General features: G+C 41.3%; 1 protein-coding gene across 2 annotated transcripts in view; it reads left to right on the top strand.

Moving 5' to 3' along the window:
- The window catches only part of UVSSA (UV stimulated scaffold protein A), a 120,732-nt gene that overhangs the window by 18,495 nt on the left and 77,664 nt on the right, over positions 1 to 24,573 (top strand). For both annotated transcript variants that reach the window (XM_075066641.1, XM_032779912.2), the window contains 3 exons: positions 1,183 to 1,620; positions 2,782 to 2,891; positions 3,776 to 3,904. In XM_075066641.1, the coding sequence (XP_074922742.1) occupies positions 1,183 to 1,620; positions 2,782 to 2,891; positions 3,776 to 3,904 (677 nt within the window). The remainder of the gene's footprint in view (positions 1 to 1,182; positions 1,621 to 2,781; positions 2,892 to 3,775; positions 3,905 to 24,573) is intronic.

Here is a 24,573-nt window from a genome sequence, read left to right as displayed (position 1 = left end):
TCTATTTGCGGCCACGCTAACCCTAATCCGATATGGTAATACCGATTTCAGCGCTACTCCTCTCGTCGGGGAGGAGTACAGAAACCGGTTTTAAGAGCCCTTTATATCGATATAAAGGGCCTCGTTATGTGGACGAGTGCAGCGTTAAATCGGTTTAACGCTGCTAAAATCGGTATAAACGCGTAGTGTAGACCAGGCCTAAGTGTCATGGGCCTGATTCAATAAAGAACTTAGATATATGTGTAAATTTGAGCATGTGAAGAGTCCAGTTGAAATCAATGGCTGTATACACATGCTTAAAGTTAGACATGTGATTTAAGTATCTTCTGAATCAGGGCATCAAAGAGGTGACATGTAGAGTATCTGTGTTCCAAAAGGCTTTGCTAAATACCACTGTAGGAATCCTGTACATGGTATAGGAGGTCCATCAAAAGTTCCATGGCTATCTGTGCATACTGGAAAGCTGTTTATTTAAGCAACGGTTTTATAGCGAACTAATTAAAAAAAACTGAAGAATGAGGGTGAGTGTGTGTGTGTGCGCTGTGGAGACTCTTACCACGCAGTTTTTAAGTGTTGGGTTCACTTCCAAATACTTTTTGCTGGTGCACTATGAATACTTGTGTGGCTGTGCGCTTTGAACAGTGGTGTGGACTTGGAATTTAAAACTGAGTCTTAAGTTTCCTTAAGTCATTTTCAGCTGACATGTGTCTGGTTTGTTACTCATAGATGCATCAGTAACCAGCTACAACAGCATAACTTCCAAGACTGTTGGATTCTTACCCAGTGACATTGCTGAGAATAATCTTACCAATCCATTTGCTCTACTTCATATTTTATAAAATAATTAAAAGGCCATCTTTGATAAGTGCTCTGAGATTTTCAGATTTTTGGGGAATAGGAAAGAGAGTTGTTTCTATTTTGTACCTCTTGAGACCAGAGAATAACATCAATTTGGTGTGGGGGGCATTTGGAGGGGAGGAAGACAGGCGTGAGGAATCATGTGCATAGGAATATGTTACTGATTTAAAGATAAATGAATTGACCCTTTGGCAGGTATACTTACATTGTAAGCATTGTACTGCCTCCTCATAGTGGGGAATGGGAAAGAGTTTGTTCCACTTCTGAGCTGTAGACATTTTGTATCGCATGTAGCAATATTCTAAAACAATTATCTCCTGACAGAAATGTCCCAGGAAATCCAAGACACACTGACAGAGATGGAGAATTGTTTCCGGCTTTTGATGCCAGATCCATTTGACTTCACAGTGAATGATGCAGAGTTAGACCCTGTCACAGAGAGGACTGCTAATGAGGACAAACCTACTTCCTCCTTATCCATGCAGATACCAGATCTCCAGCCATATTTGCTTGGACACATGGATGATGAACAGCCTTGTTGCAGCAGGGATCTTCCTTCTGTTTCCCCATGTCTAATAGTTGGTAGAAACAGGGACCTGAATGAAGAGTTGGGGCTGCCTGAGCAAAAGGAAATAGGCAGAGGGGAATGTTCAGAAGCTCAAATAATTGCTGCTGCCTCCAATGACGATGACTATGAAACTTTTGTTAGGAACCATGGACTTGGTTCTCATAAATACACTCTCAACCTTGAAATTTCCACAGGTACCTAGTGCTGTAGCACACAAACAGCTTGAGAATGTCTGTATCTAAAGTTGTAAGCCATTAACTACAAAACTTAATATTTTATATTTCAGCCCTCTCTAGCAGATCCCCTGCTACGTCTGGCCACTCATCTCGTAACCATCCTTCAATGCAGATTGTGTTGGGCGTGATTACAGATTTTACTAATCAACCATTTTGGTTAAGATTTAGCATATGGCATTGTTAATGTATTACAACACCCAGATTTCCTGTCCTGAATTGCTTGCATTCTGTTTGCAGGGTGTGTGTGTGTGTGTGTGTTTATATATATATATATATATATATATCCTGCAAACTTTATTTGGAGGGGGAGAGGAAGGCTGTGTTTCAATGCTTTCAGCACTTACCTCTTTAAAATTAGTGACCTCAGTCATGACCCTACAATAATATGCTTGAGTTATAGGAGGGAAACATTTTTTTAATAGGCAATCTAATTCTCAACACTTTGGAAAGACTTATAATAAAATAGTGAATCGAATGCTGGTAGCAAGGATTTTAAAATATGATTCTTAATATCGTTTCAAGAGGTTGAGTTATTTGTAGAAAAGCCAGGCTTGATTTTTAAAGAGTCTGGTGCCTTACGGTTAAATGTACATGTGCATACAGTTAACTACAATTTCACATGTAAATGGCTAGTAAGATATATAACTGGCCACTTCTGCATACAGCTCTAGGAATTGTGAAAGATTAACGGGCAGTTGCATATTTTGCATAGGTAACTGCATTCCTGACGTTTTGAAAATCAGGCTCCTAGAGTAGTTGTTTCGGGTAGGGACCAACTTTTCATTATGTATGTACTGTACCTAGCACAGTAGGGTCCTGATCCCTGATTGGAACCTCTAGTCACTGTTGCATTACAATTATATCCTTGATTCATATGGTAATGCCTAAGCTGTGTTGATTTAGCATCCATTTTTCAGAGTTATGCAGCATAATGAAAGCATTTTCCCTTCTTTCTCTTTTTGGTCTTAACGCTGAACATAGTAATCTTGTGACTCATCTCTGAAGAGATCAGTTATGTTAGAAAGTTTCATGTTGTACCATCTCCACTTATTTATTGTAGGTTCTTACTGAAGATGCTAAAGACATCATGCTTGTCTATTTTTCCTCCCCTTTCAACAGATGTGAAGGTGCGTGAAAATGAAGACAATACTGCCATAATAAACAATATCATAGATGCACATAAACTCATCAGAAATAAATTCTTGCCATCTGTGCAGTCTTGGATTCAGGTGAGATGACTTCTGCCAAGAAAAATAAAAAAAGCTCTTTTCCCTCTTTTGCTTGCTTTCAGCCTGTCTTCCATAAAATGCCAACATTCATTATGAAACCACGTAATTTGGGGACCCGCATAAAGACCATCTTGCCAAAAGTTACAAAAGCCTAAAGATGATGTGGCTGCATCAAACTCAGCGTCTTGGTGCAAACTAAAGGCTCGTGCACTTATGTGTTGAATCTTTGGTCTGTACATATGGCAAAAAGAACAACCAGTAATAAAAGTATGTGAGGGTAAAGTCTGAAGAAAACTAAAAAAAAAACAAATTAAATTGAGAAAAAATAATTGTTATAAATATGTGAGGTGGGGAGGGTGGTAATAGTTGGCTAAATATAAATCTGAGTTAGGAACTGTCAGCGGTGTGTCACTTATATTTGAGTACGTTCAGCATTGCTTAAGCTACCTAGCACAGTGCACAAGCTTTTCATTTTTGGAGATGTCAGTTTAAATATGGCTTATATGGTAGTGTCTTTATGACATAAGTCAACATTAGAAAATCACTTACTCATTCAGCACAGTTGGTAGTCTCTGCTCAAGTGTCCATTGCAGGGGATAGCAATTTTGTATAGTGAAGTACACTCTCAGAGGAAAACTTACACTGCATCTGCCTACTCCTTGATTGACTCTAGCTGTGGCTATCGGCTCTTACTCCCCCAGTTAAAAAATGTTTTTTGAAAGAAGTGCAGGTAAAAGGAGAGAATTGGGATCACTAGTGATTGCTTATTATAGCAGCAAACTGCTTTATTGCACGTCGTGTTACAAATGGACGAAAACCAAGAATTTTTTTCTTGGGCATGTGTGTAGCAGAAATAATAAGTATGTATATCTCTTGCTTTGTAGTTGTTCACCAGAGCAGGAATAAATGATGATTGTCTAAGATGTGCCATTGATTTTAAGAATAAATTAGAGACTGCTATGGAGAAACATAAGGAAATGAACATTGACTATAAAGAGAGGAAAAGAAAAGTGGTGAGTGTTTTGAACTAAACATTTTTTTCAGTAGACTATCAAACACTTGACTTGCACACAGAAAAATATAATGCTGTCTAAACATTTTCTTGTAGGCACTAATACTCACAAACACTTAAGCATGTGCTTAACTCTGTATATTTGAGTAATCCATTTGACTTCAATATGACTGCTTCATGAGCCAAGTTAAGCACATGCATAAATGTTTGCAGAGTCGGGACCTTCATTATTAGATAGGACATTAACACTGTCTGTCTTAATATTTTTTGTACAATGAGGTAATTAAATTTTAGAATTCTCTTTTAGTCCTAGTTTCTTCATGTACAGTTTGTATTCTGACCTTTGTTCTCTTCTGTGTTGGCATCTCTTCTGTGAAGGCATACATATTGTTATTACCATTTTATTATTCTGAAACATGCAAAGCTATGCCAACACCTCGCAAGTAAGAAAAAAAGATGTGATCTCTGATTTACAGTGCTTACAGTCTACAGAGGTTGGGTAACAGACTTGGAAGCCTCTCATAATAATTAACTATCACATGGTGCTTTAATGTTTGGAGTATTTCACAAATGTTTATTCCCAGTGAAAATTTTGTGAGATGAGTAAGTTTTAATATCCTCATTTTACTATGCCACAGAAGAAGTCAGTTAGAACTAACTACTATTTTATTGTGTGAGGAAACTGAGGCAGAGAGATTAGATGATTTGTCCAAGGCCACAGAAGAAGTCAGTGACTCCCATCTATACATCTAAAACAACAGAGTTTACTAAGAATTTTTAAACTTGTCTGTGGTGAAATAGTGCTTGTTAGGTATAAATGGCCAAACTATGTTTTTAAAAAACTACTTATTTTAGTTCAGAGTGTCGAGGAGTAAAACATGGCTTTTAACTGGGTTATAACACAGTTTATATCTGTCATGGCAGGCTAGATTAAATTGTTAGTCTGATTCAGCCACAGTGAAGTTCATCAACTGTTGTTAAACTCTCTTTGACTGTATAGACAAGGCCACACTGGGACTTCTGAATTTCTCGGTCCCAGCACATCTCCCTGGGACAGAAGGGTCCTGGCTATGTATACTACTCCAGCTACAAACGCCAACACTGAATGAATGGTAATATTTCAGAAGACTCCCTTGCCACTGCTTTCCCTTCAATGGGATGTGCACATAACCAGCTATGGAGGAATCAGCATAGTTGCTGCAATCCCTGTTGGCCTTTTTATTGGAAAGGCTGCACGTGCTGGCCCTCTGCCCAGAATATTGGTTACTGCCTTTTTGTAAGATTTGAAAGACATTCTATGAATAGTGGAAAATAATGCTGTTACTATTCTTGTTCACCATTGTTTGGTGTCAGAGATTCAAACCTTGTAGAGCTTTTACGCTATACTGTATAGATTTCATGGGAGAGACTGGCATTTCTGAAATTGGGAGTCCTGTCCCAAAAGGGAGTTGTAGGGGGGGTTGCAAGTTTATTTTGCACTGCCTTCAGAGCTGGGTCGCCCGAGAGTGGTGCCTGTTGGCCAGGCGCCCAGCAGTAAAGGCAGCACTCCACCAGCAGCAGCACAGAAGTAAGGGTGGCAATGCCATACTATGCCACCCTTACCTCTGCGCTGCTGCTTTCAGAAGTGGGCAGCTGGAGGGTGGCAGCTGCTGATTGAGGGCTCAGCTCCGCAGGCAACAGCGCAGAAGTAAGGGTGGCAATACCATACAGTGCCATCCTTACTTCTGTGCTGCTGCTGATGTGGCTCTGCCATTAGAGCTGGGCTCTGGGTCAGCAGCCACTGCTCTCCAGTTGCCCAGCTCTGAAGCAGTGCCACTGCCAGCAGCACTGCAGAAGTAAAGGTAGCAGTACTGCAACCCCCCCTTACAATAACCTTGTGACCACTCCACAGTTCCTTTTTGGGTAAGGATCTCTATCATTACAACACTGTGAAATTTCAGTTTTAAATATCTGAAATCATTAACATTACGATTTTTAAAATCCTATGACCATGAAATTGACCAAAATTGACCATGAATTTGGTAGGGCCCTACTCATATATACATATGCTGTTTCTGATCTTTCTGTTTTTCATCTGTTTTCCTGTTTGCTTTCTGCTACCTAGCCTCCCTCCTATCTTCTGCCCCCCCTTGGTGTTGCCTTTATAAATATTATTGCATTAGCCGTATATCCTGGCTGTCCAGATTCAAGCTCCTCTGGCAGACATTAAATAGCTGTCGCCACATTTCTCATTCTGTAAGAACTTCTGTTGTTTAAATTGGGGGTTGAAGGAGGGGCAGCCTGACCACACTGGTCAAGGATAACCAAACACAAGGATTACTATTGGTATTCTTCTGTTAGTGAAAGTCCTTGTGTGCTTACACCATAGTTAAATTCATATCATCAGCAATTATTCTGGGACTGAGTTAGATGTTCACATTCCTTAAGAGTGTCATATTTTGAAAGTATATATGAGAGTTTAAAAGCACTCTGTGTGAGAATCTAAACTATGATTGAAATGAGGGAGGGGGTAAGCGGAAAGCCCTTGCATGACAGGACATGTTGCATTATAGTCTCTCTTTTTAAGACTGTTCAGAATAATCTCAGTGCCCAGTAGAGGGAGTGCATACTGCATGCTGGACATTTTGTTTTGCTTTTTCTTTATCTAGAGCAGGTCATGTCTTAGTGTGTATGGTTTCTTTTAAGCTTATTACCGCAATACTATGTCAGACCTACTGTAATAAGTTAGTTCTCTGCTCTGTTTAGGTGAATTATTGTAGTGTCACAGTTCTAGTTATTGGCTGAGATTGCTCTTTATAATAGAAACAGCTATTTTTAGAGGTTTAATGCTGTTTTAAGCATAAATTGCTCATGGCTGGAACTTTGCTAAAATGTTTCCAAACAGGGAATAATTTGTTTTTATTTTCATTTAGTTGGTATGCATGTCTTTTGTTCCTTTATTTATTTTAAAACAGATGTTTGGATTTTTTAAGATATTTTTTTTCTTAAAATGCCAGATTTTTGCGGATGTTTATACCTGAATTGCTTTGCATTTTTAAAGCTATAAAAGAAAAATCCATATATTGCATTTTAAATATGATGCACAAATATGATGCACATCTACAGCATTTCCATAGCGACTAATGATAAGATATAACACTTTAATAGCATCTCTGTTGAACAGCATAGCACGTTCTGATGACTTCTTAATCTTTTTCACATGTATTTATAATCAATAAATTATATTTAAAAATGTAAGACATATATATATATATGTCAAACTAGACCAGGGGTCAGCAACCTTTCAGAAGCAGTGTACCGAGTCTTCATTTATTCACTCTAATTTAAGGTTTTGCATGCCAGTAATACATTTTAACACAGGGGTCAGCAATCTATGGCATGCGTGCCAAAGATGGCACGCGAGCCAATTTTTAATGGCACACTGGAGCCTGTCAGGACTCCAGCATGCCACTAAAAATCCCACCCAGCCCGGCTCGCTCTCCTCTGCCCACCGCTTCCCCCGTGGGGCCAGAGAGCAGAAGCATAGCCCTCTGCCCACCCTAACTCCCCCGCCCCAAGACCCTCCTTGCTCCCGGTCCCCTGACTGCCCTGACCCCTGTTCACCCCCTGCCACCTCGCAAACCCCGGGACTCCCATGCCTCATCCAACCCCGCCCCAACCACTCCCTGGGATTTCCCCCCCATCCAACCCACCCTGCTCCCTGTCCCCACCCCTTATCCAACCCCCCCAGCCCTGGGCCCCTTACCATGAGGCTCCACCCAGAGCTAGATACGCTGCTCCGCGGGAGCGCAGCGCCCCACCCCTCTGGTTGAGTGGGGAGCGTGTCTGCCTCCCCGCTGAGCCAAACGCTGCCCTCGGGAGCGCGCAGCCCCAACCCCGAGAGCGCAGCGCGTGGCAGCAGGGCTCCAGGGGAGGAGAGAAGGCGGGGGAGGGGCTGGCAGCTTGCTGTGCTCGACCCAGCACTCCGGCCCGGGAGTGCGGACCCCACAGCTTGCCGTGCCAGGAGAGTGGGGCCCTTTGCCTACCCCGTGCGCTAGGCTATGCTTCTGCTCCCTGGCCCCATAGGGGAAGTAGTGGGCAGAGGAGAGCCATCTTTGGCATGTGTGCCATAGGTTGCCGACCCCTGAATTAGACTAAAATGAATGTTTGAAACAAGAGCCAGGAAATTTGCTGTTACTCTAATTCCATTATGTATGCCGTGCAGGCCAAAATATTTGTTTTTTTTCTGCATCCCCTCGTGTATCTTTTTTTTAGTTTAGAGCTTAATTTAAAACTGTATTTTTGCTTGTCTTAAAATGTTTTCCTAAAATGGACTAATTAGTTGTGCTGTTACGATTTTTACCGTGAAATAGTTGACTGGACTATGATTTTATTTGTGAAAGAGGAAACACAACTGCATGTGGTTTGTTTACAATATGTTGTGGTGGAGCCTGCAATAAGGGGAAGAGGGAACTATAGATGCTCAGTCACTGAAAAATAACCGATGACCAAGTCGTTTAGAATGCACAAATATTAATATACTGTTTTAATGCAGCAGAATAATGTAGATTAGAATGACAAAGAGAATTTTTTAAAACCATACAATTGGCAAGCTTTTGGGATGATTTGAGTTTGCTGCAATGAAATTGGGTAGGTGGAGTTATGCCAAAAGTCTTCTAATTGCTTGTTAAAGACTGAACACCCTTACCTCCCATGAGGTTGTGTGTTCAGCAATTCTAGAACATGTTTTATTTTGTCTTGTTAAACATTCATGTTTAACCAGTCTAAATGCTTTTTAGTTGTTTCATTAAGACACTGTTCCTCAAATAATCTTACTTTTGAACAAAATTCTAACTCTTCAGTAATTTCTACTGTTTGGATGTGGGTTGGGGATTACTACATTGTAGATTTCAGCATAACTCTTTATTGCAGTGTAGATGAGATAGAATCATAGAAATGCGGGGCTGGCTGGGACTTTGAGAAGTCACCTAGTCCATCCTCCTATGCTGAGGAAGGACCAAGTATATTTAGACCATCCATGACAGATGTTTGTCTAACCTGTTCATAAAAACCTCCAAAGATGGGGATCCCACAATCTTCCTTGGTAACCTATTCCAGCACTTAACAATCTTTACCATTAGAAAATTTTTCCTAATATGGAACTTAAATCTTCCTTACTGCAGGTTGAGCTGATTACTTCTTGTCCTACCTGCACTGGATGTGTACAACAGCTAATCACCGTCCTTTTCATAACACCTATTAACAGAAGACCCACTCAGTCTTCTTTTCTTCATGCCCAGTTCTTTGAGTGATTGCACATATCCATTCCTGTGTTGGGATGTGTGTGTACCAGTGCACGGTTGTGCGACCCTGATTGGTACTGCTAAGGAGACAAACTCTGAAAAGTGCCCTCTGGTGCCTCACACACAGCATGTAGGTATAATGGGTGCAGTTGCCCCAACCATACTCAGCCCCTTCCTACTGCCTGTGACTGTTGTGTAAATAGTGTCCATTGTAGTCTGTATAGTTAGTGTAGTTTAGTATTTAATTAGTATAGTGTAAAAAAAAAAAAAGTGTGTGCATCTGGCATCCAGCCTTGGTACTGGCCCTGGTACCAGAGATATGCTACATTCTCTGGGTTTCAAGCACTTCCACTCTTGTGGAAGACAATACCTAAGAGTGACCCTCACCCCAGCTGCCTTACATGCTTGGAGGATGCTTCAATGAGTGTTAAATATAGTATCTGTAAGGGTTTTAAGCCCAGTTCCAAAAAAAAAAAACATCCAAGACAGCCAGATTGAAATATCTGCTGCTGGAGTCAGTGCTGTGTCCTCCATCTGAACCGTCTACCTTGGTCCAGGTACTGAGCACCTCCAGCATAATCAGTACCGAGAGGTAGATGAGCATCACTGGTACTAAAGAAGAGTCACTGTAAATCAGACTCGGTACCAGGACCATCAGAGGAAGCAAAGAGGTCGAGCTTATCTAAGGGCTCAGGTGGAAGCTCAAAGAGGAGGCACTCTTAAGAGCACACCTCCAAGCAGAGGAGTTCAGTGACTCCAGAGCCCACCACAGCTAGTCTCAACGAGCCTCCTGAAGTATATCTTCGGGATCACCTCGTGTCCCGGTACCACAGAGTGCTTTCCCTGTACTGTCTACACCTGAGACATATGAGGCTGCAAAAGAATTGTTGAATCTCTGGGTACCACCATCACTGGCAGTTCAGGAGTCATGCATGGCACTGGTGCCCAAGATATCTACTTTAGTGGCTTCACCTCCGCACCAGGCAGGTCTAGCTGATTGGTCTATCATGATACCATTTAAGAAGGTACCATCTAAGGCAAAGTCACAGATGATCTCCCTGGCTCCCCTTTCTTCAGAGTCTGACATTTCCTTCCTGGTACTGACTGGTATGGTCCCACCATGGTCACAGGAAGAGGATTCTTCATCAAACTCTGAAGTGAAATCCTGTGTCCCTGGTCACACCACCAGGAATATACCATTTGCTGCCTGGTTTTAGCCTCCGTATCAACAAAGGACTTACTGAAAGGATGTTTAGGCGATGCACAATTTTGGACCAGAGCTGTACCAGTGGCCCATTTGAAACATATAGGGTTCCCCTCTTAATTGAGAGCATCCCCACATCCACGTCAGCTGGCTTAATCTACTGGCTGTCGGGAGCATTCACACTGCAAACACCCTCGCATTGGTACTAAGCCCATCACTGAAGATTCAGGACCCCTCTCACAAGTATCTATGAGAGAAAAGGGAACTGGACCAGACCCTGGTACCATTGGTATCCTCTTCCTCATCCTTTGATGAGGCAATTGTGTCAGAACCTATTTTCTGTCTTGTGATGCATTTCATCATCAGAAGTTATTGAGAAGTTGGCTATGGCCCTGGACATCTACAAGCTGATGGTCATCTTGGCATCTATGGCCCAGGCTAGAATTACTCTGCTTACTAATGACGCTATTTGGTAGCCTACCAATATTCTTTGGCAGACCCTGCTTCCCTGCCACTGCCTGCCAAAAGAGTGGAGATGAGATACTGTGGTCCCTCTCAGGGGTTCAAGCATTACTATAATCATCCCCCTTTGGGCTCCCTGTGTCAACAACCACTGAGAGGTGGTGGTGGTGGTGGGGTGTTACCATGCACCAACTCCAGAGAATAAAGAGATTGAGAACCTGGACTTATTTAGGAAGAAGTTTTGTTCCACAAGCAGGTTACAGCTTTGTATTGCAAACCAGCAAGTTTTGCTGGGGCATTATGATTTCACCCTGCGGGATACAGTTTCAGAGTTCAAAGACAAGCTCCCAGTCCACTGGATGGGAAACTAGAGTTCTTTTTCCGGCCCAGTGGCTGTAAGATTTTTAAAGGATTTAGACAGACCTTTTTCTGCAGGTACAGAACTCTATTCTAGCCTGGGGCCTGAATCTAGTCTAACAAAACTGATGGATCCTCCTCACTGAGCCACTAGCAATATGCTCTTGCACCTATCAATGAAGATGGTGTTTTTAGTAGCCGTTACAACAGCCAGGAAAATTGGGAAGTTGAGGACTCTCATATCAGATCCTCTTTATATGGTTTCTATGTGGACAAAGTCTACCTTCGTCCTCAGGCAAATCTTCTTACGTAGGGGGTCTCCACTTTTCATGTTAACAAAGGAATTTTCTTACCAACTTTCTTCCCAAACCCTTGTGGTAATAAGAGGAGGAAAGACTGCATGCTCTGGGTGTTAAAGGAGCTTTAGCATTTTATCTGGAATGAACTAAAAAATTTCAGTTCTTCATCTCCATTGTTTGTTGTATTTACAGACAGAATGGAGGGCAGTCCTGCTTTCATGATATCCAGCTGTATTGGCTTATGTTACCAGTTGGCTAACATGAATCTCTGGATAGAGTGCTGGGCCATTAAACTAAGTTCCAAGTGACTGCAGCTTTTCTGTCTAACGTTCCTATAATGAACATTTTCAAATCTGCAACCTAATCTTCATGTCACTCATTTGCCTCTCGCTAACCTATCTCTCAACAATCTAGAGATGATGGTAAATTTGGACGAGTAGCCCTCTAGTTGGGACTGCTTGTGAGTCACCTACAGTGAAACAGAGATGTAATCACTTGAAGAAGAAGAAAAGGTTACTAAGCTTTCTGTAACTGTAGTTCTATGAGATGTGTTGTACCTGTCCTCCTTTCCCTCTCTGTTGGAGTCTTCTGGTAGGATGGAACTGAGTGGACTGGAGGCAGCTCCACCCTTTATGCCTGGGCTCCATTCACAAGGCAACAGAGGGCATTTATGCCATCCTGACAGGTACCACAATGGAGAAAATCTCTCAGAAGTGTGCATTGAAGTGTGCACACTCCTACAGTGGAACGGATATGTGCAACACATCTTAAAGAACAACAGTTACGGAAAGGTTAATAACAGTATCTTTTCTTAACCTTTCCTCATAGGTCAGGTTTCTAAAACTCTTAATTTTTGTAGCTGTCATTTGGGCTATCTCCAATTTATCCACATCTTTCTTAGACTGGACACTGTGCCCTAGCCTCACCAGTGCTGAAGAGACAGGGACAGTTACCTCCCATGGCTTACACACAACATCCCTGTTAGTACACCTCAAAATGATAGCATTTTTTGAAATTGCATCACGTTGTTGGCTGTTATTCTATGTATGATCCACTAATAACCCTCATGTTCTTTTCTGCAGTACTACTGCCTAGCCAGTTATTCCCTATTTTGTAGTTGTGCATTTGATTTTTTTCCTTCCTCCCCCTCCCTCCTCTCCCGTCTAAATGCTACAAGCCAGCTGATTCCTGTGTTCAGGAGGCAGGGGAGGGAGTGGGGAGGTGCACCGAGACCTCACTCGTCCCCCCTCCCTCCTGCTGGGAGCAGTCAGCTGGCTTGTGGCATTTAGGAGGCAGGAGGGAGCGGGGAGGAGTGAGGACTTGATGCAGGCTCCCCCTCACCTCCTGCTCGTGGCAATCAGCTGGCTTGCGGCATTCGGGAGGCAGGAAGGGGAGCCTGCGCACCAAGTCCTCGCTCCTCCCCTCTCCCTCCTGCCTCCAAAATGCCACAAGCCCCAGACAGGAGGAGAGGGAAGGCACTGATCCTCTGGGTCTACCGGCAGGTGGGAGGCACTTGGCGGGTGGGGGGTGTAGGGAGGCTGACAGCTGTGAAGAAAGCAGGCGGCCAAACAATGTAAGAGTGGAGCATTGCACAACTTTAAATGAGTATGTTCCCTAATTGATCAGCAATGTAATAACAAAACAACATTAAGCGGGACGACTTTAAGTGAGGAGTTACTGTATTTATAGAATCTCTTCTTATTGCTTTTTCTTCCCTTGCCAGATGTAACTCAGGCCCCGTCTACACGACGCGCGAAAATCTATTTTAGATACGCAATTTCAGCTACGAGAATAGCGTAGCTGAAATCGAATATCTAAAATCGATTTACTCACCCGTCTTCACTGCGCGGAATCGATGTGCACAGCTTGCCATGTCGAATCCGGAACTCCGTTTGTTTTGGTGGAGTTCCGGAATCGATGTAAGCGCGCTCTGGGTTTGATATATCCCCGTCTAGACGAGATGCGATATATCGAACCCCGAGCATTCGATTTTAACGCGCCGAAACGGCGCGTCGTATAGACATGGCCTCATTTTGTTCCTTAGCCTTTCTGATTTTGTCCCAGTATCCTTGCTCTATTCTTTTGTACTCATCCTTAGCAATTTGTACAAGTTTTTCTCTCTTTGATTTTCAGGTAATTAAAGTACTCCTGATGGAGCCATATTGTCCTCTCACTGTTCTTCCTATCTTTCTTCTGTGTCAGTATAGTTTGCTGTTGTGCCTTCAATATTGGCTCTTTGAGAAATGCCATCTCTCCTGAACTACTTTTTTTCCCTCTTAGGTTTTATTCCAATGGAACCCTACCTATCTGTTCTTTGAATTTGTTAAAATCTGCTTTTCTTTTCAAGTTCACTGCCCTTTACACCATGTGTCAAGTGTGTTGGCGACTACCATTTGGAAACATGTTCCCCCGATGTAGAAGAAATTAGTGTATGTGATACAAAAATGTCTGAGGGAAAAACTGATTGCTGCTTCTAATTTTCATTTTGTGTATTGTCTAGTTTGGCCCTACAGCAATGTAAAGTCTTATCTATGCTATAGTACTTTGGGGACATACCCTGTACCATGGGAAAATAAAACTAAGGTATATGGAATATTTATCTAAGTGTCTTATGCTAATCCCAGCAAAGCATCCACCCTATGTTGTTGGCCTTATTCAGAAAAAGAATAGACAAAGTGAAGTTTTTCCCATTTATGGCATCCTGTAGATGCCCCGGGACAAAAATGATAAGGGGTGGTGCTCTGGAGGACAAAAAACAATTTTGACAACTCTTTGTCGAATAGACATTTCCACTCCTTTGTCTTTAGCAAAGTGGACAACAGAACTTCTGCATCTCTGCAAAGGTATTAAACTGTTAAATCCTTTGCCATCTGGGAAAAGCCTTTTAAAACAGTGTATCTCTCCTCTGACAACTGAGAACATGACCTTTAATAAGGTAACCTTGTGGCTCTTTCCCTAGACAGCAGAATCCTCTTCTAAAATCATACAGGTTTGGTAGATTTTAGTGCCTGAAAGGAACCACTGTGATACTCTAGTCTGACATCCTGCATCACGCAGCCATAGAACTTCACTCAGTAATTCCTGTATTTACCCCGTCCACTTGGGGGGGGGGGGTGTGAGAGAGAGAGAGACACTTATTTGAAGGTCAGATGGAACAAATAATGAAGGAAGTAGCAGATAAGGGGTCTGTCATAAATAGATAGCTAAGGGTTAATGTTTCTTTCACCTGTAAAGGGTTAACAAAGGGAACCAAACACCTGACCAGAGGACCAATCAGGAAACCGGATTTTTCAAAGCTCAGGGACGGAATGTTTGGGTCTGTGTCTTTTGTCTGGCTCTCAGCTATGAGCGAGAATTTTCTATCTTCAAGCTTCTAATCTTCAGTTTCAAAGTTGTGAGTACAAAGGTAGAAAAACAATAGAGTGTTATTGGTTTTTTTGTATTTACATGTGAGTAGTTTGTGGATGTTTAAATTGTATTTCTTTTGAATAAGGCTGTTTATTCATATTTTTTCTTTTAAGCAATAGCCCTGTATTATGTCACCTTGATGCAGAGACCATGTTCATGTTTTTTTTTTTCTTTCTTTTATATAAGCTTTCTTTTTAAGACCTGTTTGAGTATTCTCTGGTAGGCTAAGGAACGAAGGAAGGGAAATTCTCTTTGTGTTAGATTTACGGAGGTGAATCTGTGTAGCCCAGGGAAGGAGGAGGGAGGAAGGTAATTTGCCTCTCCGTTTTGTAATTCAAGGAGTTAAGTACAGTCATTCTCAGGATAACCCACGGAGGGAGCCCGGGAGGAAGTAAAGAGAAGACAGGGGAGGGGGGTTATTTCCCTTGTGGTAAGACTCAGGGCTTCTAGATCTTGGGTCCCCAGAGAAGGTTTTTGGGGAGACCGAGTGAGCCAAGACACTGGAATTCCTGGCTGGTGGCGCAATATCAATCTAAGCTGTAATTAAGCTTAGAGGGTTCATGCTAGCTTCTCAGTTTATGAAGCAGCTAAGGTTCAAATCGAGTAGGGAAGCTATGACATGCGGCAGCGTTGGGATAAGAACCGAAGCCAGTAGGATATTATTTTTCTTTTCTCTGCTAGGTTTTAAGGGAGAGAAAGGGTTTGGTTTTAAAAGGAGCCAGAGAGAATTTTTTTTCTGTTTCTCTTCTTGCTCAGCTTGGCTTGCATTTTAAGCAAGGAGCATTAAGGTGACAAAAGGGTCTTTTTGTTAAACAATAGAATCTGATTGGAATCAGTACCCAGCAAAAACACCACAGGTAAATAAAGTGGCTTTTGTTTTGTTTAATTGCATATCAAAGCTTAGCTAGGAAACTTAAACAAGCACTGTTGCTGGAAGACCCAGGAGACACAGAGAGCCAGCAGTTCAGACAATAAACACAGAACACAAAAACAAGAACCATGACTACCAAGAACATGAAACAGGAGCTAGCAAGACTGGAGGCAGAGGCACAAATCAGAAACGCAGACCACAAGCGAGACATGGAAAACAAACTACAAGAACTAGAAATAAACAAAAAAGATGGAGATAAAGGAGAGAAAGAGAGGCAGCCCATAAAAGGGAGCAAGAAGCCAAAGATGCAGCCCACAACGAAGATGGAAAAACAAAGGGAGGCCTACCAACAGCCCTAGCATTGAACAGGCTAAGCATCAGACGCAGCCAATCCTAACCACCCGTCGCTAGTTGTTGTTCAACTGCGCAAAAAATTTCCCACCTAACAGGCAGGTGATGACTAGGGCCTTCTTAGAAAATTTTGAAAGAGCCTGCATTGGTCAGCATCTCTGAAGACCAGTACATGGTAGAGCTGAGGTCACACCTCAGTGGACCCTTAGCAGAAGTGGCGGCTAAAATGCCAAGGGACAAAATGAATGATTATAAACTGTTTCAGACCAAGGCCAGATACAGAATGGGGATAACCCTGGATCATGCCCGTCGGCGTTTCAGAACCCAAAAGTAAAAACCAGATGGGTCATTTCCCAAACACGCCTACTAGGTTGGAAAGAATTATAAGGCCTGGATATCAGAACCCAATGGTCAATCCATTGACGAACTGCACCTCCTCATTCATCCTTGACAAGGCTCTTCTAACAATCCCCACCAGTAAATTACTAGCCACATATTGTCTTCTACTAGTCCTGTTTTAGAGGTGTGCTAATGAAATTTGTTGACGATACAAACTTGAGAGGGATCACCAGTACAGAGGAGGATTGAAACACTACACAGGAAGATCCGGATAACTTTGTAGACTGGAGTGCAAGAAATGGGATGAAATTCAGTAGTACAAGATGCAGTCCCTAAACTTGTGTATGTGGGGCTGGGAGAGTGAGCAGGACATTTTCATTGGAAGGCTTTGGGATTACTTCTCCTCCCCTTAGCACAAGAGAAAGCTCTGATGTTTGTCCCAAGACCATAGGCTTTTCTTGAGATGTGGGTTGGATGGGCAGGCTTTTAATTTTTGTATTCTGTGGGATAGTATGTGTCTTGAACATTTTAATGGAAATTAAAAAATATTAATAGGCACACAATATAAATAGAATTACAAATAAAATGTTTCATCCTCTAACAAGTTATCTCTGTCATTAACGTATTGTGTGGTTTGGATTAAATAAATATGATGTAAAATATGCATTATATTTTAATTTTTTTGACAAATATATAATAGAATACCTACTCTGGTCCTCTGTAATTCCAAAGCCGGAAATAGAAAAAAATCTTAAATAGTAGATAGTTCCGGTATAAAAACATGAATTCCTTTCCCCCTCAGTTTTAACCTTTGGATTTATATATCCAAGGTCTTTATATTTTTTCTTCATCAGTTTTCAGAAAGACCATTTTTCTCTTGACATAACTAATACTTAAAAATAAAAGTGATGTAAAACTGTGTAGCCCTCTAAACAGGGCTTCCTTTTCTAGTTTTATTTGGGTAGTTTCATTTTTTTCTCTTTCAGATCTGGATATTATTCCTTGTATTGGATATAATTCTGTCTGCCTGCTGTTAAGTTTATTTTTTAAAAAAATCTTGTCATGCCAATCTAATCATGAATTCTTACAAGTTGCCATTGTGATGACCTCTGATCCCTGTCTCATCAGCCAGTCACACAATGCAATTTGGTGGATCTTTTTAATAGAGTGTAAAATAAAGTAGGTTATCTCTGCCACTGAGTTAACCTTTAAGTATTTAAGTTTACCAGGGCTAAAGGTGTCATCTCCCTGGATTCCTTTCTGAATATTGAGTAGTGTGCTCCAAAGGTAGTATATATGATTTTGCTCCCCACTTCTTGGGTATGCTATTGCTGTTGTTTTAAATAAAGTTCTCCCTGAAAGGTAGGATGATAATGTGCATAAAATGTATTTACAGAGACCAGTATTGATAATTAGCTACATCCATATTTACAAAAATTAAAAAGAGAAAATTATGCAGGCTTTTAATATCAGTAAGAGAAGTTATGATTAAAAACTAATACTTTAAATACAGTGTATATATATATATATATAGGAATCCACAGTAAAATAGTTATTACACCTCTACCCCAATATAACACGAATTCGGATATAACGCGGGAAAGCAATGCTCTGGGGTGGGCGGGGCTGTGTGCTCTGGCGGATCAAAGCATGTTCGTTATAACGCAGTTTCACCTATAACGCGGTAAGATTTTTTTGGCTCCTGAGGACAGCGTTATATCGGGTTAGAGGTGTAGTTAGAATTAGATATGTGTTCCTAAGACCTTGATTCAAGAAAGCCCTTAAGTACATGCTTAAGAGCTGTTGACTTCAATAGGGTGCTTTCCTGAATTGGGATCTATAATAATAAATTTAGGATTCTTTTATCCCACCTCTTGACAACTGGAAATACTGTTTCTGTGCAGCCTCCACAGTAAGCCTCATCTATTCCACCCATCTTGGAGGGATGACTAAACCTTTGATCTGAACGCTCAATCCTTTGGTCCACTCACCAAATAGGCCTGAGACTTTGCTTCCACTGCCGGCCAAATGTCTTTGCAGAATGATATTTTTGTTCCTGTTAGGAAACTTTCTGTAATGTGCATCCTGAGTCTCAGCTTGCATCCTTTGAAACAAATGACAAAGCTTCCGTTGACTTCTGTGGGCAGGTTCTATGAGGTTTTCTTGCTAACTGGCACGTGGGTAGCCTTATATTTTTCTGAGACATTCCCATTAAACCTCTCAGATGCAGGTTCGTGCAACCACAAGTTAGTGTACATTTCCTGGTAAGGTGGCTTAATTCTTACAATTAAACATAACAATAGAACATCAGCCCCAGTACTAATAATTTGACTATCTCATTTATTGGCATCCAAGAATAGATGATAGTAGTAACAAATATAATGTTTGAAATATGTTAAAAATTGAAATCTGTAGTTACATATTTATGCATACATTGTGCAACAATCAAAGTAGCTTGTATTTAAGTTACTGATTATTTATAAACACAGACATACATTGCAGTATATGATTATAAAAAGGTTTTAATGACATGAGTTTGGAACAACCTAAGCATTAGGTAAGTAGGACCAAACAAGTGCTAGCAAGGCCGTTCAACACCACTAATCATTTTGTTTTATACTCCATTTTAGATAAGATATTAAAAAATTGGAGTCTTCTAAAAAGATGTCTGTGGGTAAGGTTGTTTTTTTCCCTCTTTTTCTCAGTCTGCAGAGCTAAGTTTCCTCTGAATAACAAAGAAATGAGAATAAATATTAAAAACCTTATATCAAATTTTTAAAAAGACTTTGGGGCCTTGAAAATTAGGTCCAGTGTTGCTAAAACAAGCAGGGCTACTTAACCAGTGCTGTATGATACTGGAAAGCCTAGAAACTTCTCCTTTGGGCACAAGCTGGTATTTTTAGTCCTGGTCAGCTTTGAGTTATCGGACCTAAAACAGCTGCATGGACTAGGAGTGAATATAGCCAGCCTTAGGCCTCATACGACTGCAAATGTAAGTACTTGCTATTGTCTGATGCAGACTGAGGGGCAAAAATGAAAACGTTTTTGGAGCTGTTTAAAAATGGCAGCTGGTTGGAATGTTAAAGTGTAATCCAAACAAAAAATGTCTGTAGAAATGGCACCACCTTACTTGATCCCTGTGTTTTGAGTCAGATCTGCTGACTGACTTTAGTGGCATTAGTTTTATTGCTTTTTACCAATGAGAAGCATTTCAGGAACAGTACTATGGGGTGGAAATACAGTATTCAGAGCAGCAGGCTCCAAAAGATGCATGATTAGCTTGTTCTCTAGCTCTGCAAGGATTTCAGACTAATCACCTCCTCACTGTACAAGGTTGAAAATGCTTCGTCTTAGAATGGAAGATACAGTAGAAACTGCAGGGAGGATTTCATGATATTTCCTTATATGATTATGCATGAGCTAGAAAGAATCCAGCCTGACTTTCAAATTCCAGGTCGAGTTTGTGTCTCTAACAAATTTTAAAAAAACCAATAACTTGTTAAACTGACCCCATCTACTTTGGAGTTATAGAGAAACATTAAGCATAGAACACCACCATGCATCCTAAAGAATCATTAGCTGGCAGAATTCAGATTTCATGGAAGTGAATTGTTTGGAGGGGCCAGAGTTGTTGTATTTGTTGGTGATAGTTCGCAAGCTGGATTAACAGAGAAGCAACATATAGGTTTAGTTTGTGAAGGCTCTCTGCAATTGACATGGCTAGATATGTTTTGGTTTTTTTCCAGTGTAAGTGTAGAATGAAAAGCTTAAGGATAAAACATTTTGGAAAATACTGTATTGTTAAGTGTGGGGTTTGTGTATGTGAGTGAGAGAGAGAGATGAGATGATGAGTTTGGTATGTATTACACAAATCCTATTGTTGTAAATGAGAGCCTCCCCCTGCATCTAACAGCAGAATATGACCTATAATTTTTTGTTTTAGATTTACAAAATCAATGTATACTGATTTCCCTACTGTTTAATTTGTATATAATTTGACAATAGGAATTTTGTAGGGGATGAAACAGGTTTCTGTTTTAGCTTTAATATTGCAAAGTACCTACTTAAAGTTAGCAGACTTTAAGTAGCTCTCTGGGTGGAAGGAAAGTGGTGTCTGGGTCTGCTGATTGTTTGCACGGGCATCCTGGTCTCACAGCCCCAACCATCGCTATCCCTGGTCTCAGAAACGTCAGCGCTGGGCTGGGGCCCTCACCTGGGGCCCCTCAAAACTCAAGGCCTTTGGACCCTGGAAGAGCTCTCTCTTCACATCAATGTCAGAGAACTCAGTGCAGTCTGCCTGGCTTGTTAGGTGTTCCTGACCCCTGTTGCAGGCAAAAATCTATTGATCCTCACAAACAACATGGTGGCCACGTTCTATCTCAACAAGCAGGGAGGCGCTTGCTCTTTCCCCCTGTGTTGGGATGGTGGTTTGATTGTGGGAGTTTTGCATAGCCCACTCAATCCACCTCAAAGCATCCTACCTGCCATGAGCTCAAAATGAGCTGGTGGATCACCTCAGGAGATCCTTCTGTGATCACCATGACTAGTCCTTTTGCCTGGACATTGTGAAGCTTATTTTCTGGCAGTGGGGAACTCCCCAGGTAGACCTGTTTGTCACCCTGCACAACAAGAAGTGCCACCAGTTTTTCTCCCTTTAAGGTCACAGGCCTGGGTCCCTCATGGATGCCTTCCTTGTCCCATGAACAGGTCACCTGTATTAGGTGTTCCCTCCTACCCTGCTCATGCACAAGGTCCTGCTGAAGATCAAGTGGGACCAAGTGCAGGTCATCCTAATAGTTCCGGCATGTCCCACCAACATTGGTTCCTCACCTTGCTGGACCTCTCCATGGTGTCCCCGATCCTAGTCTCTCTACACATAGGAGAGGTCCAGCAAGGTGAGGATGAAAAGGTCTCAGAGAATTTCATCGTAGATCATGTCATGTATCTGCACATGTTATGAACTGGCAGGTATTCCACCCCTGCCTATCCTAACTGTTCGTTCCATAAGGGCACAAGTTTCTTCAGTGACAATTCTAGCACAAGTTCCTATTCAGGACATTTGTAGAGCAGCAACTTGATTGTTGGTGCACATATTTTCCTTTCGCTATGCCATCACTCAGCAGCTAGGGACAATGCTAGATTTGATCACACTGTTGCAGTCAGTTTGTCAGTGAACTCTGAGCCCACCAGCTATACAACTGCTTGGGAGTCACCTACACTGGAATGAACATGTGCAAGTACTCGACAGGGTAAAAATGGTTAGTAACCTTTCCGTAACTGTTGTTCTATGAGATGTTGCCAAGGTTATTTCCCCACTCTGGCACTTCAAGTGCAGAAGGAGGGGGCCCGCAAAGATTCTAAAAATTAATACTGGCCCCTCCAGGCTTGTATTAAACTCCCAAGGTTACAACTTTTCACTAACCTTGGATTGGTAGATGCTGCCACCACCCAAGTGCAGAACCCCTTTGAGAGCCCAGGAAGGCGCACCTGGGAATACCTCCAGTGGGGTACCCTGAAGTCCTTTCACCCCCCTGACTCCCGGGTGAGAGCTGAGAAAGAAAAAGGAAATTAGCTGTTGCCACCAGCTAATTAAACATGTGCACAAACCTCTTAAGACACAAAAATCCAATTCTGTACTTTAAAAAGGTAAATTTAATTAATAAATAAAGAAAATACATTTGAGAACTTAAGCTATTGCTAGATTTAAAAAAAAAAAGAGCAATTACAAGGATTAAGCACCAAGAATAACTTTTTTTGAGGTCCAGCTTAAAGGTTACAAGCAAAACAAAAGCATCTGGGGTTAGCACAGAGGAATCCACAAGCCATAAAGAAATAAAAGGAGTAAACCTAATTGTGTCTTCCTAGACATTTCCTGATCTACTTACATATCTGGAGTTTTAAATGAGTAGTTTCTAGGTATGATACTGATGTTTTTTTCATACCTTGCCCAAGCTTCTCACAGCATAACTGCTCTGACCGCCTCAAGAGACAAAAGGTGAGTCTTGTTTCAATTTTAAAAAGTTCTAGCCTTCCCACTGGCTCTTTTGGCCAGGTGCCCACTCACTTCTTTTTACCCTTGCATAACAGAGAGACTTCTTAACCCTTTACAGGTAGAGCAATTAGAGAAGAGCTACTAAGAGGGATTTTGTAGCTACTGGCTGGCTGGGTGTTCATAAAAGGGAGCCCTCTCCCGCCTTTATTTATTACAGATGTGTTGCATGTGTCCATTCCAAAATCTGCCCTCCTACCCCTCTTACGGGAGTTGGCTGGAAAGAAGGAACTGAGGGGGTGCAGGATTGGCGAGGCCCTTTATACAGGCACTATGGATGCGTTGCACCAGAGCTGATCTGATGGATACCACTGAGGGAGACGTTTCCGGCAACTGTGCTCGGGGCATGCGCACACCTACATTGGAATGGGTATGTGGAACACATCTCGAAGAACAACAGTTACTGAAAGATTAGTAACCGTTTTTAATTAGATTCTGAGATGTTAGGTTGCTCTCAGTAAGAAACTATTACACACTCCATTGAATGTGAGTTTTATGAAAAATTCAGATTACACAAGTGATAATTTGGCCATTTTTTCCTAAGGTACAACATTTAAAGCATTAAATGTTCGAAAAGTGACTACTTCATGACTTCTGCCAAAGACATACTGAACTCTGTCGTATACAGCATTTTCCTAAAATACACCTCTACCTCAATATAACGCTATCCTCAGGAGCCAAAAAATCTTACTGCATTATAGGTGAAAATGCGTTATATCGAACTTGCTTTGATCGACTGGAGTGCGCAGCCCTGTCCCCCCTCCCCCGAGCACTGTTTTACCGCGTTATATCCGAATTTGTGTTATATCAGGTTGCGTTATATCGGGATAGAGGTGTAACTATTCTGTTACACCCACCAACGTTCCTGATCGCCTTCCTTTGCTGACCTACGGTGGACAGTAAATGAATAATCTAGTACAACGTCTGAAAACAATTTATGCTTAATTCATCTGAATCATGCATCAGTAGGATATAAGATAAAAACACTTAGACAACTGTACTTTGTCAGGGAGAAAGAAAAAGAAAAACCACATTGTAATGGAGTCATTTAATGTGGAGAGTCACCAAACTGTACCTTTTGCTTTACTGCTGGGTCTGAAGTGTATCCCCTTAATCATCCATTTCCAACTCTTGAGCAATTCGAAAAAGTATGAAAAGGGCATTCCCAAACAATCTTGTATCAAGTTGCCCAGATTTGCCTGCTTACTATTGAGCAAATACAAATGGAAAAGGAATGAGAAGGGATGCTTTTGCTGATAAGCACAAAATACAATGTTTGACTAGGCTTCAGATACAATTTGCAGTCATATGTATTTGTATTCAAACCTTAGTGTGTTTCCCCCTTCAGAAATGTAGCTTTTCTAACAGCTCATATTTATCTAACACTACAGAGAAAAATCAAACATGGTTTTGAAATATGACAATTTCAGTATTGATATTTCTGTTTCAACATATTTTAGAGGATACAAAAGGATGGGAATAGAAATGAAGTTGAAAAAGACTTTCCCAGTAAAATATGTTTTGAGGATTTTCATTGTCAATTATTTAAAAAAGGTTTTTTTACTTTGTTACCAATGATTGTGTATTTGTTACACAAAACATCCCTGTCCCTCATTTACGATTACTTAATTATATTTTGTGGTGTTCTTGTGGCTGTATACAAAATGTGTTCCTGTAAGTTGCACCTTCAAACGGGTTCCACTATGATAAGTATTATAGTTCCTTGGCCAAAATCTTCTGACCTCTAGAAAAAATGTTTAGTTGGCTGTGAGTAGATGCACATGAGGTATTGGCATGGTGAAATAATTTGCAAGATCTTCCAGTGAGAGTATTAGCATATAAATAGCAGATGCAATGACGACCATCACAGCTGAGTACATTTAATTTTTAGTTTATAAGATAGAATGGGTTTTTAAATGCATAGCCATCAAGCCTGCTGAAAGACAAATGAAGTTTAGAGTTCACTTGTCTGAGGATGCCTTACATCATTTTTTTTTAAAAAGGGAAACAGAGACACATAAAACAGAGCACAAGTGATTTCTAGGATG

The sequence above is a fragment of the Chelonoidis abingdonii genome, chromosome 5 (genome assembly GCF_003597395.2).
Source record: "Chelonoidis abingdonii isolate Lonesome George chromosome 5, CheloAbing_2.0, whole genome shotgun sequence".
NCBI lineage: Eukaryota > Metazoa > Chordata > Testudines > Testudinidae > Chelonoidis > Chelonoidis abingdonii.
This window is presented reverse-complemented; position numbering and strand designations above follow the sequence as displayed.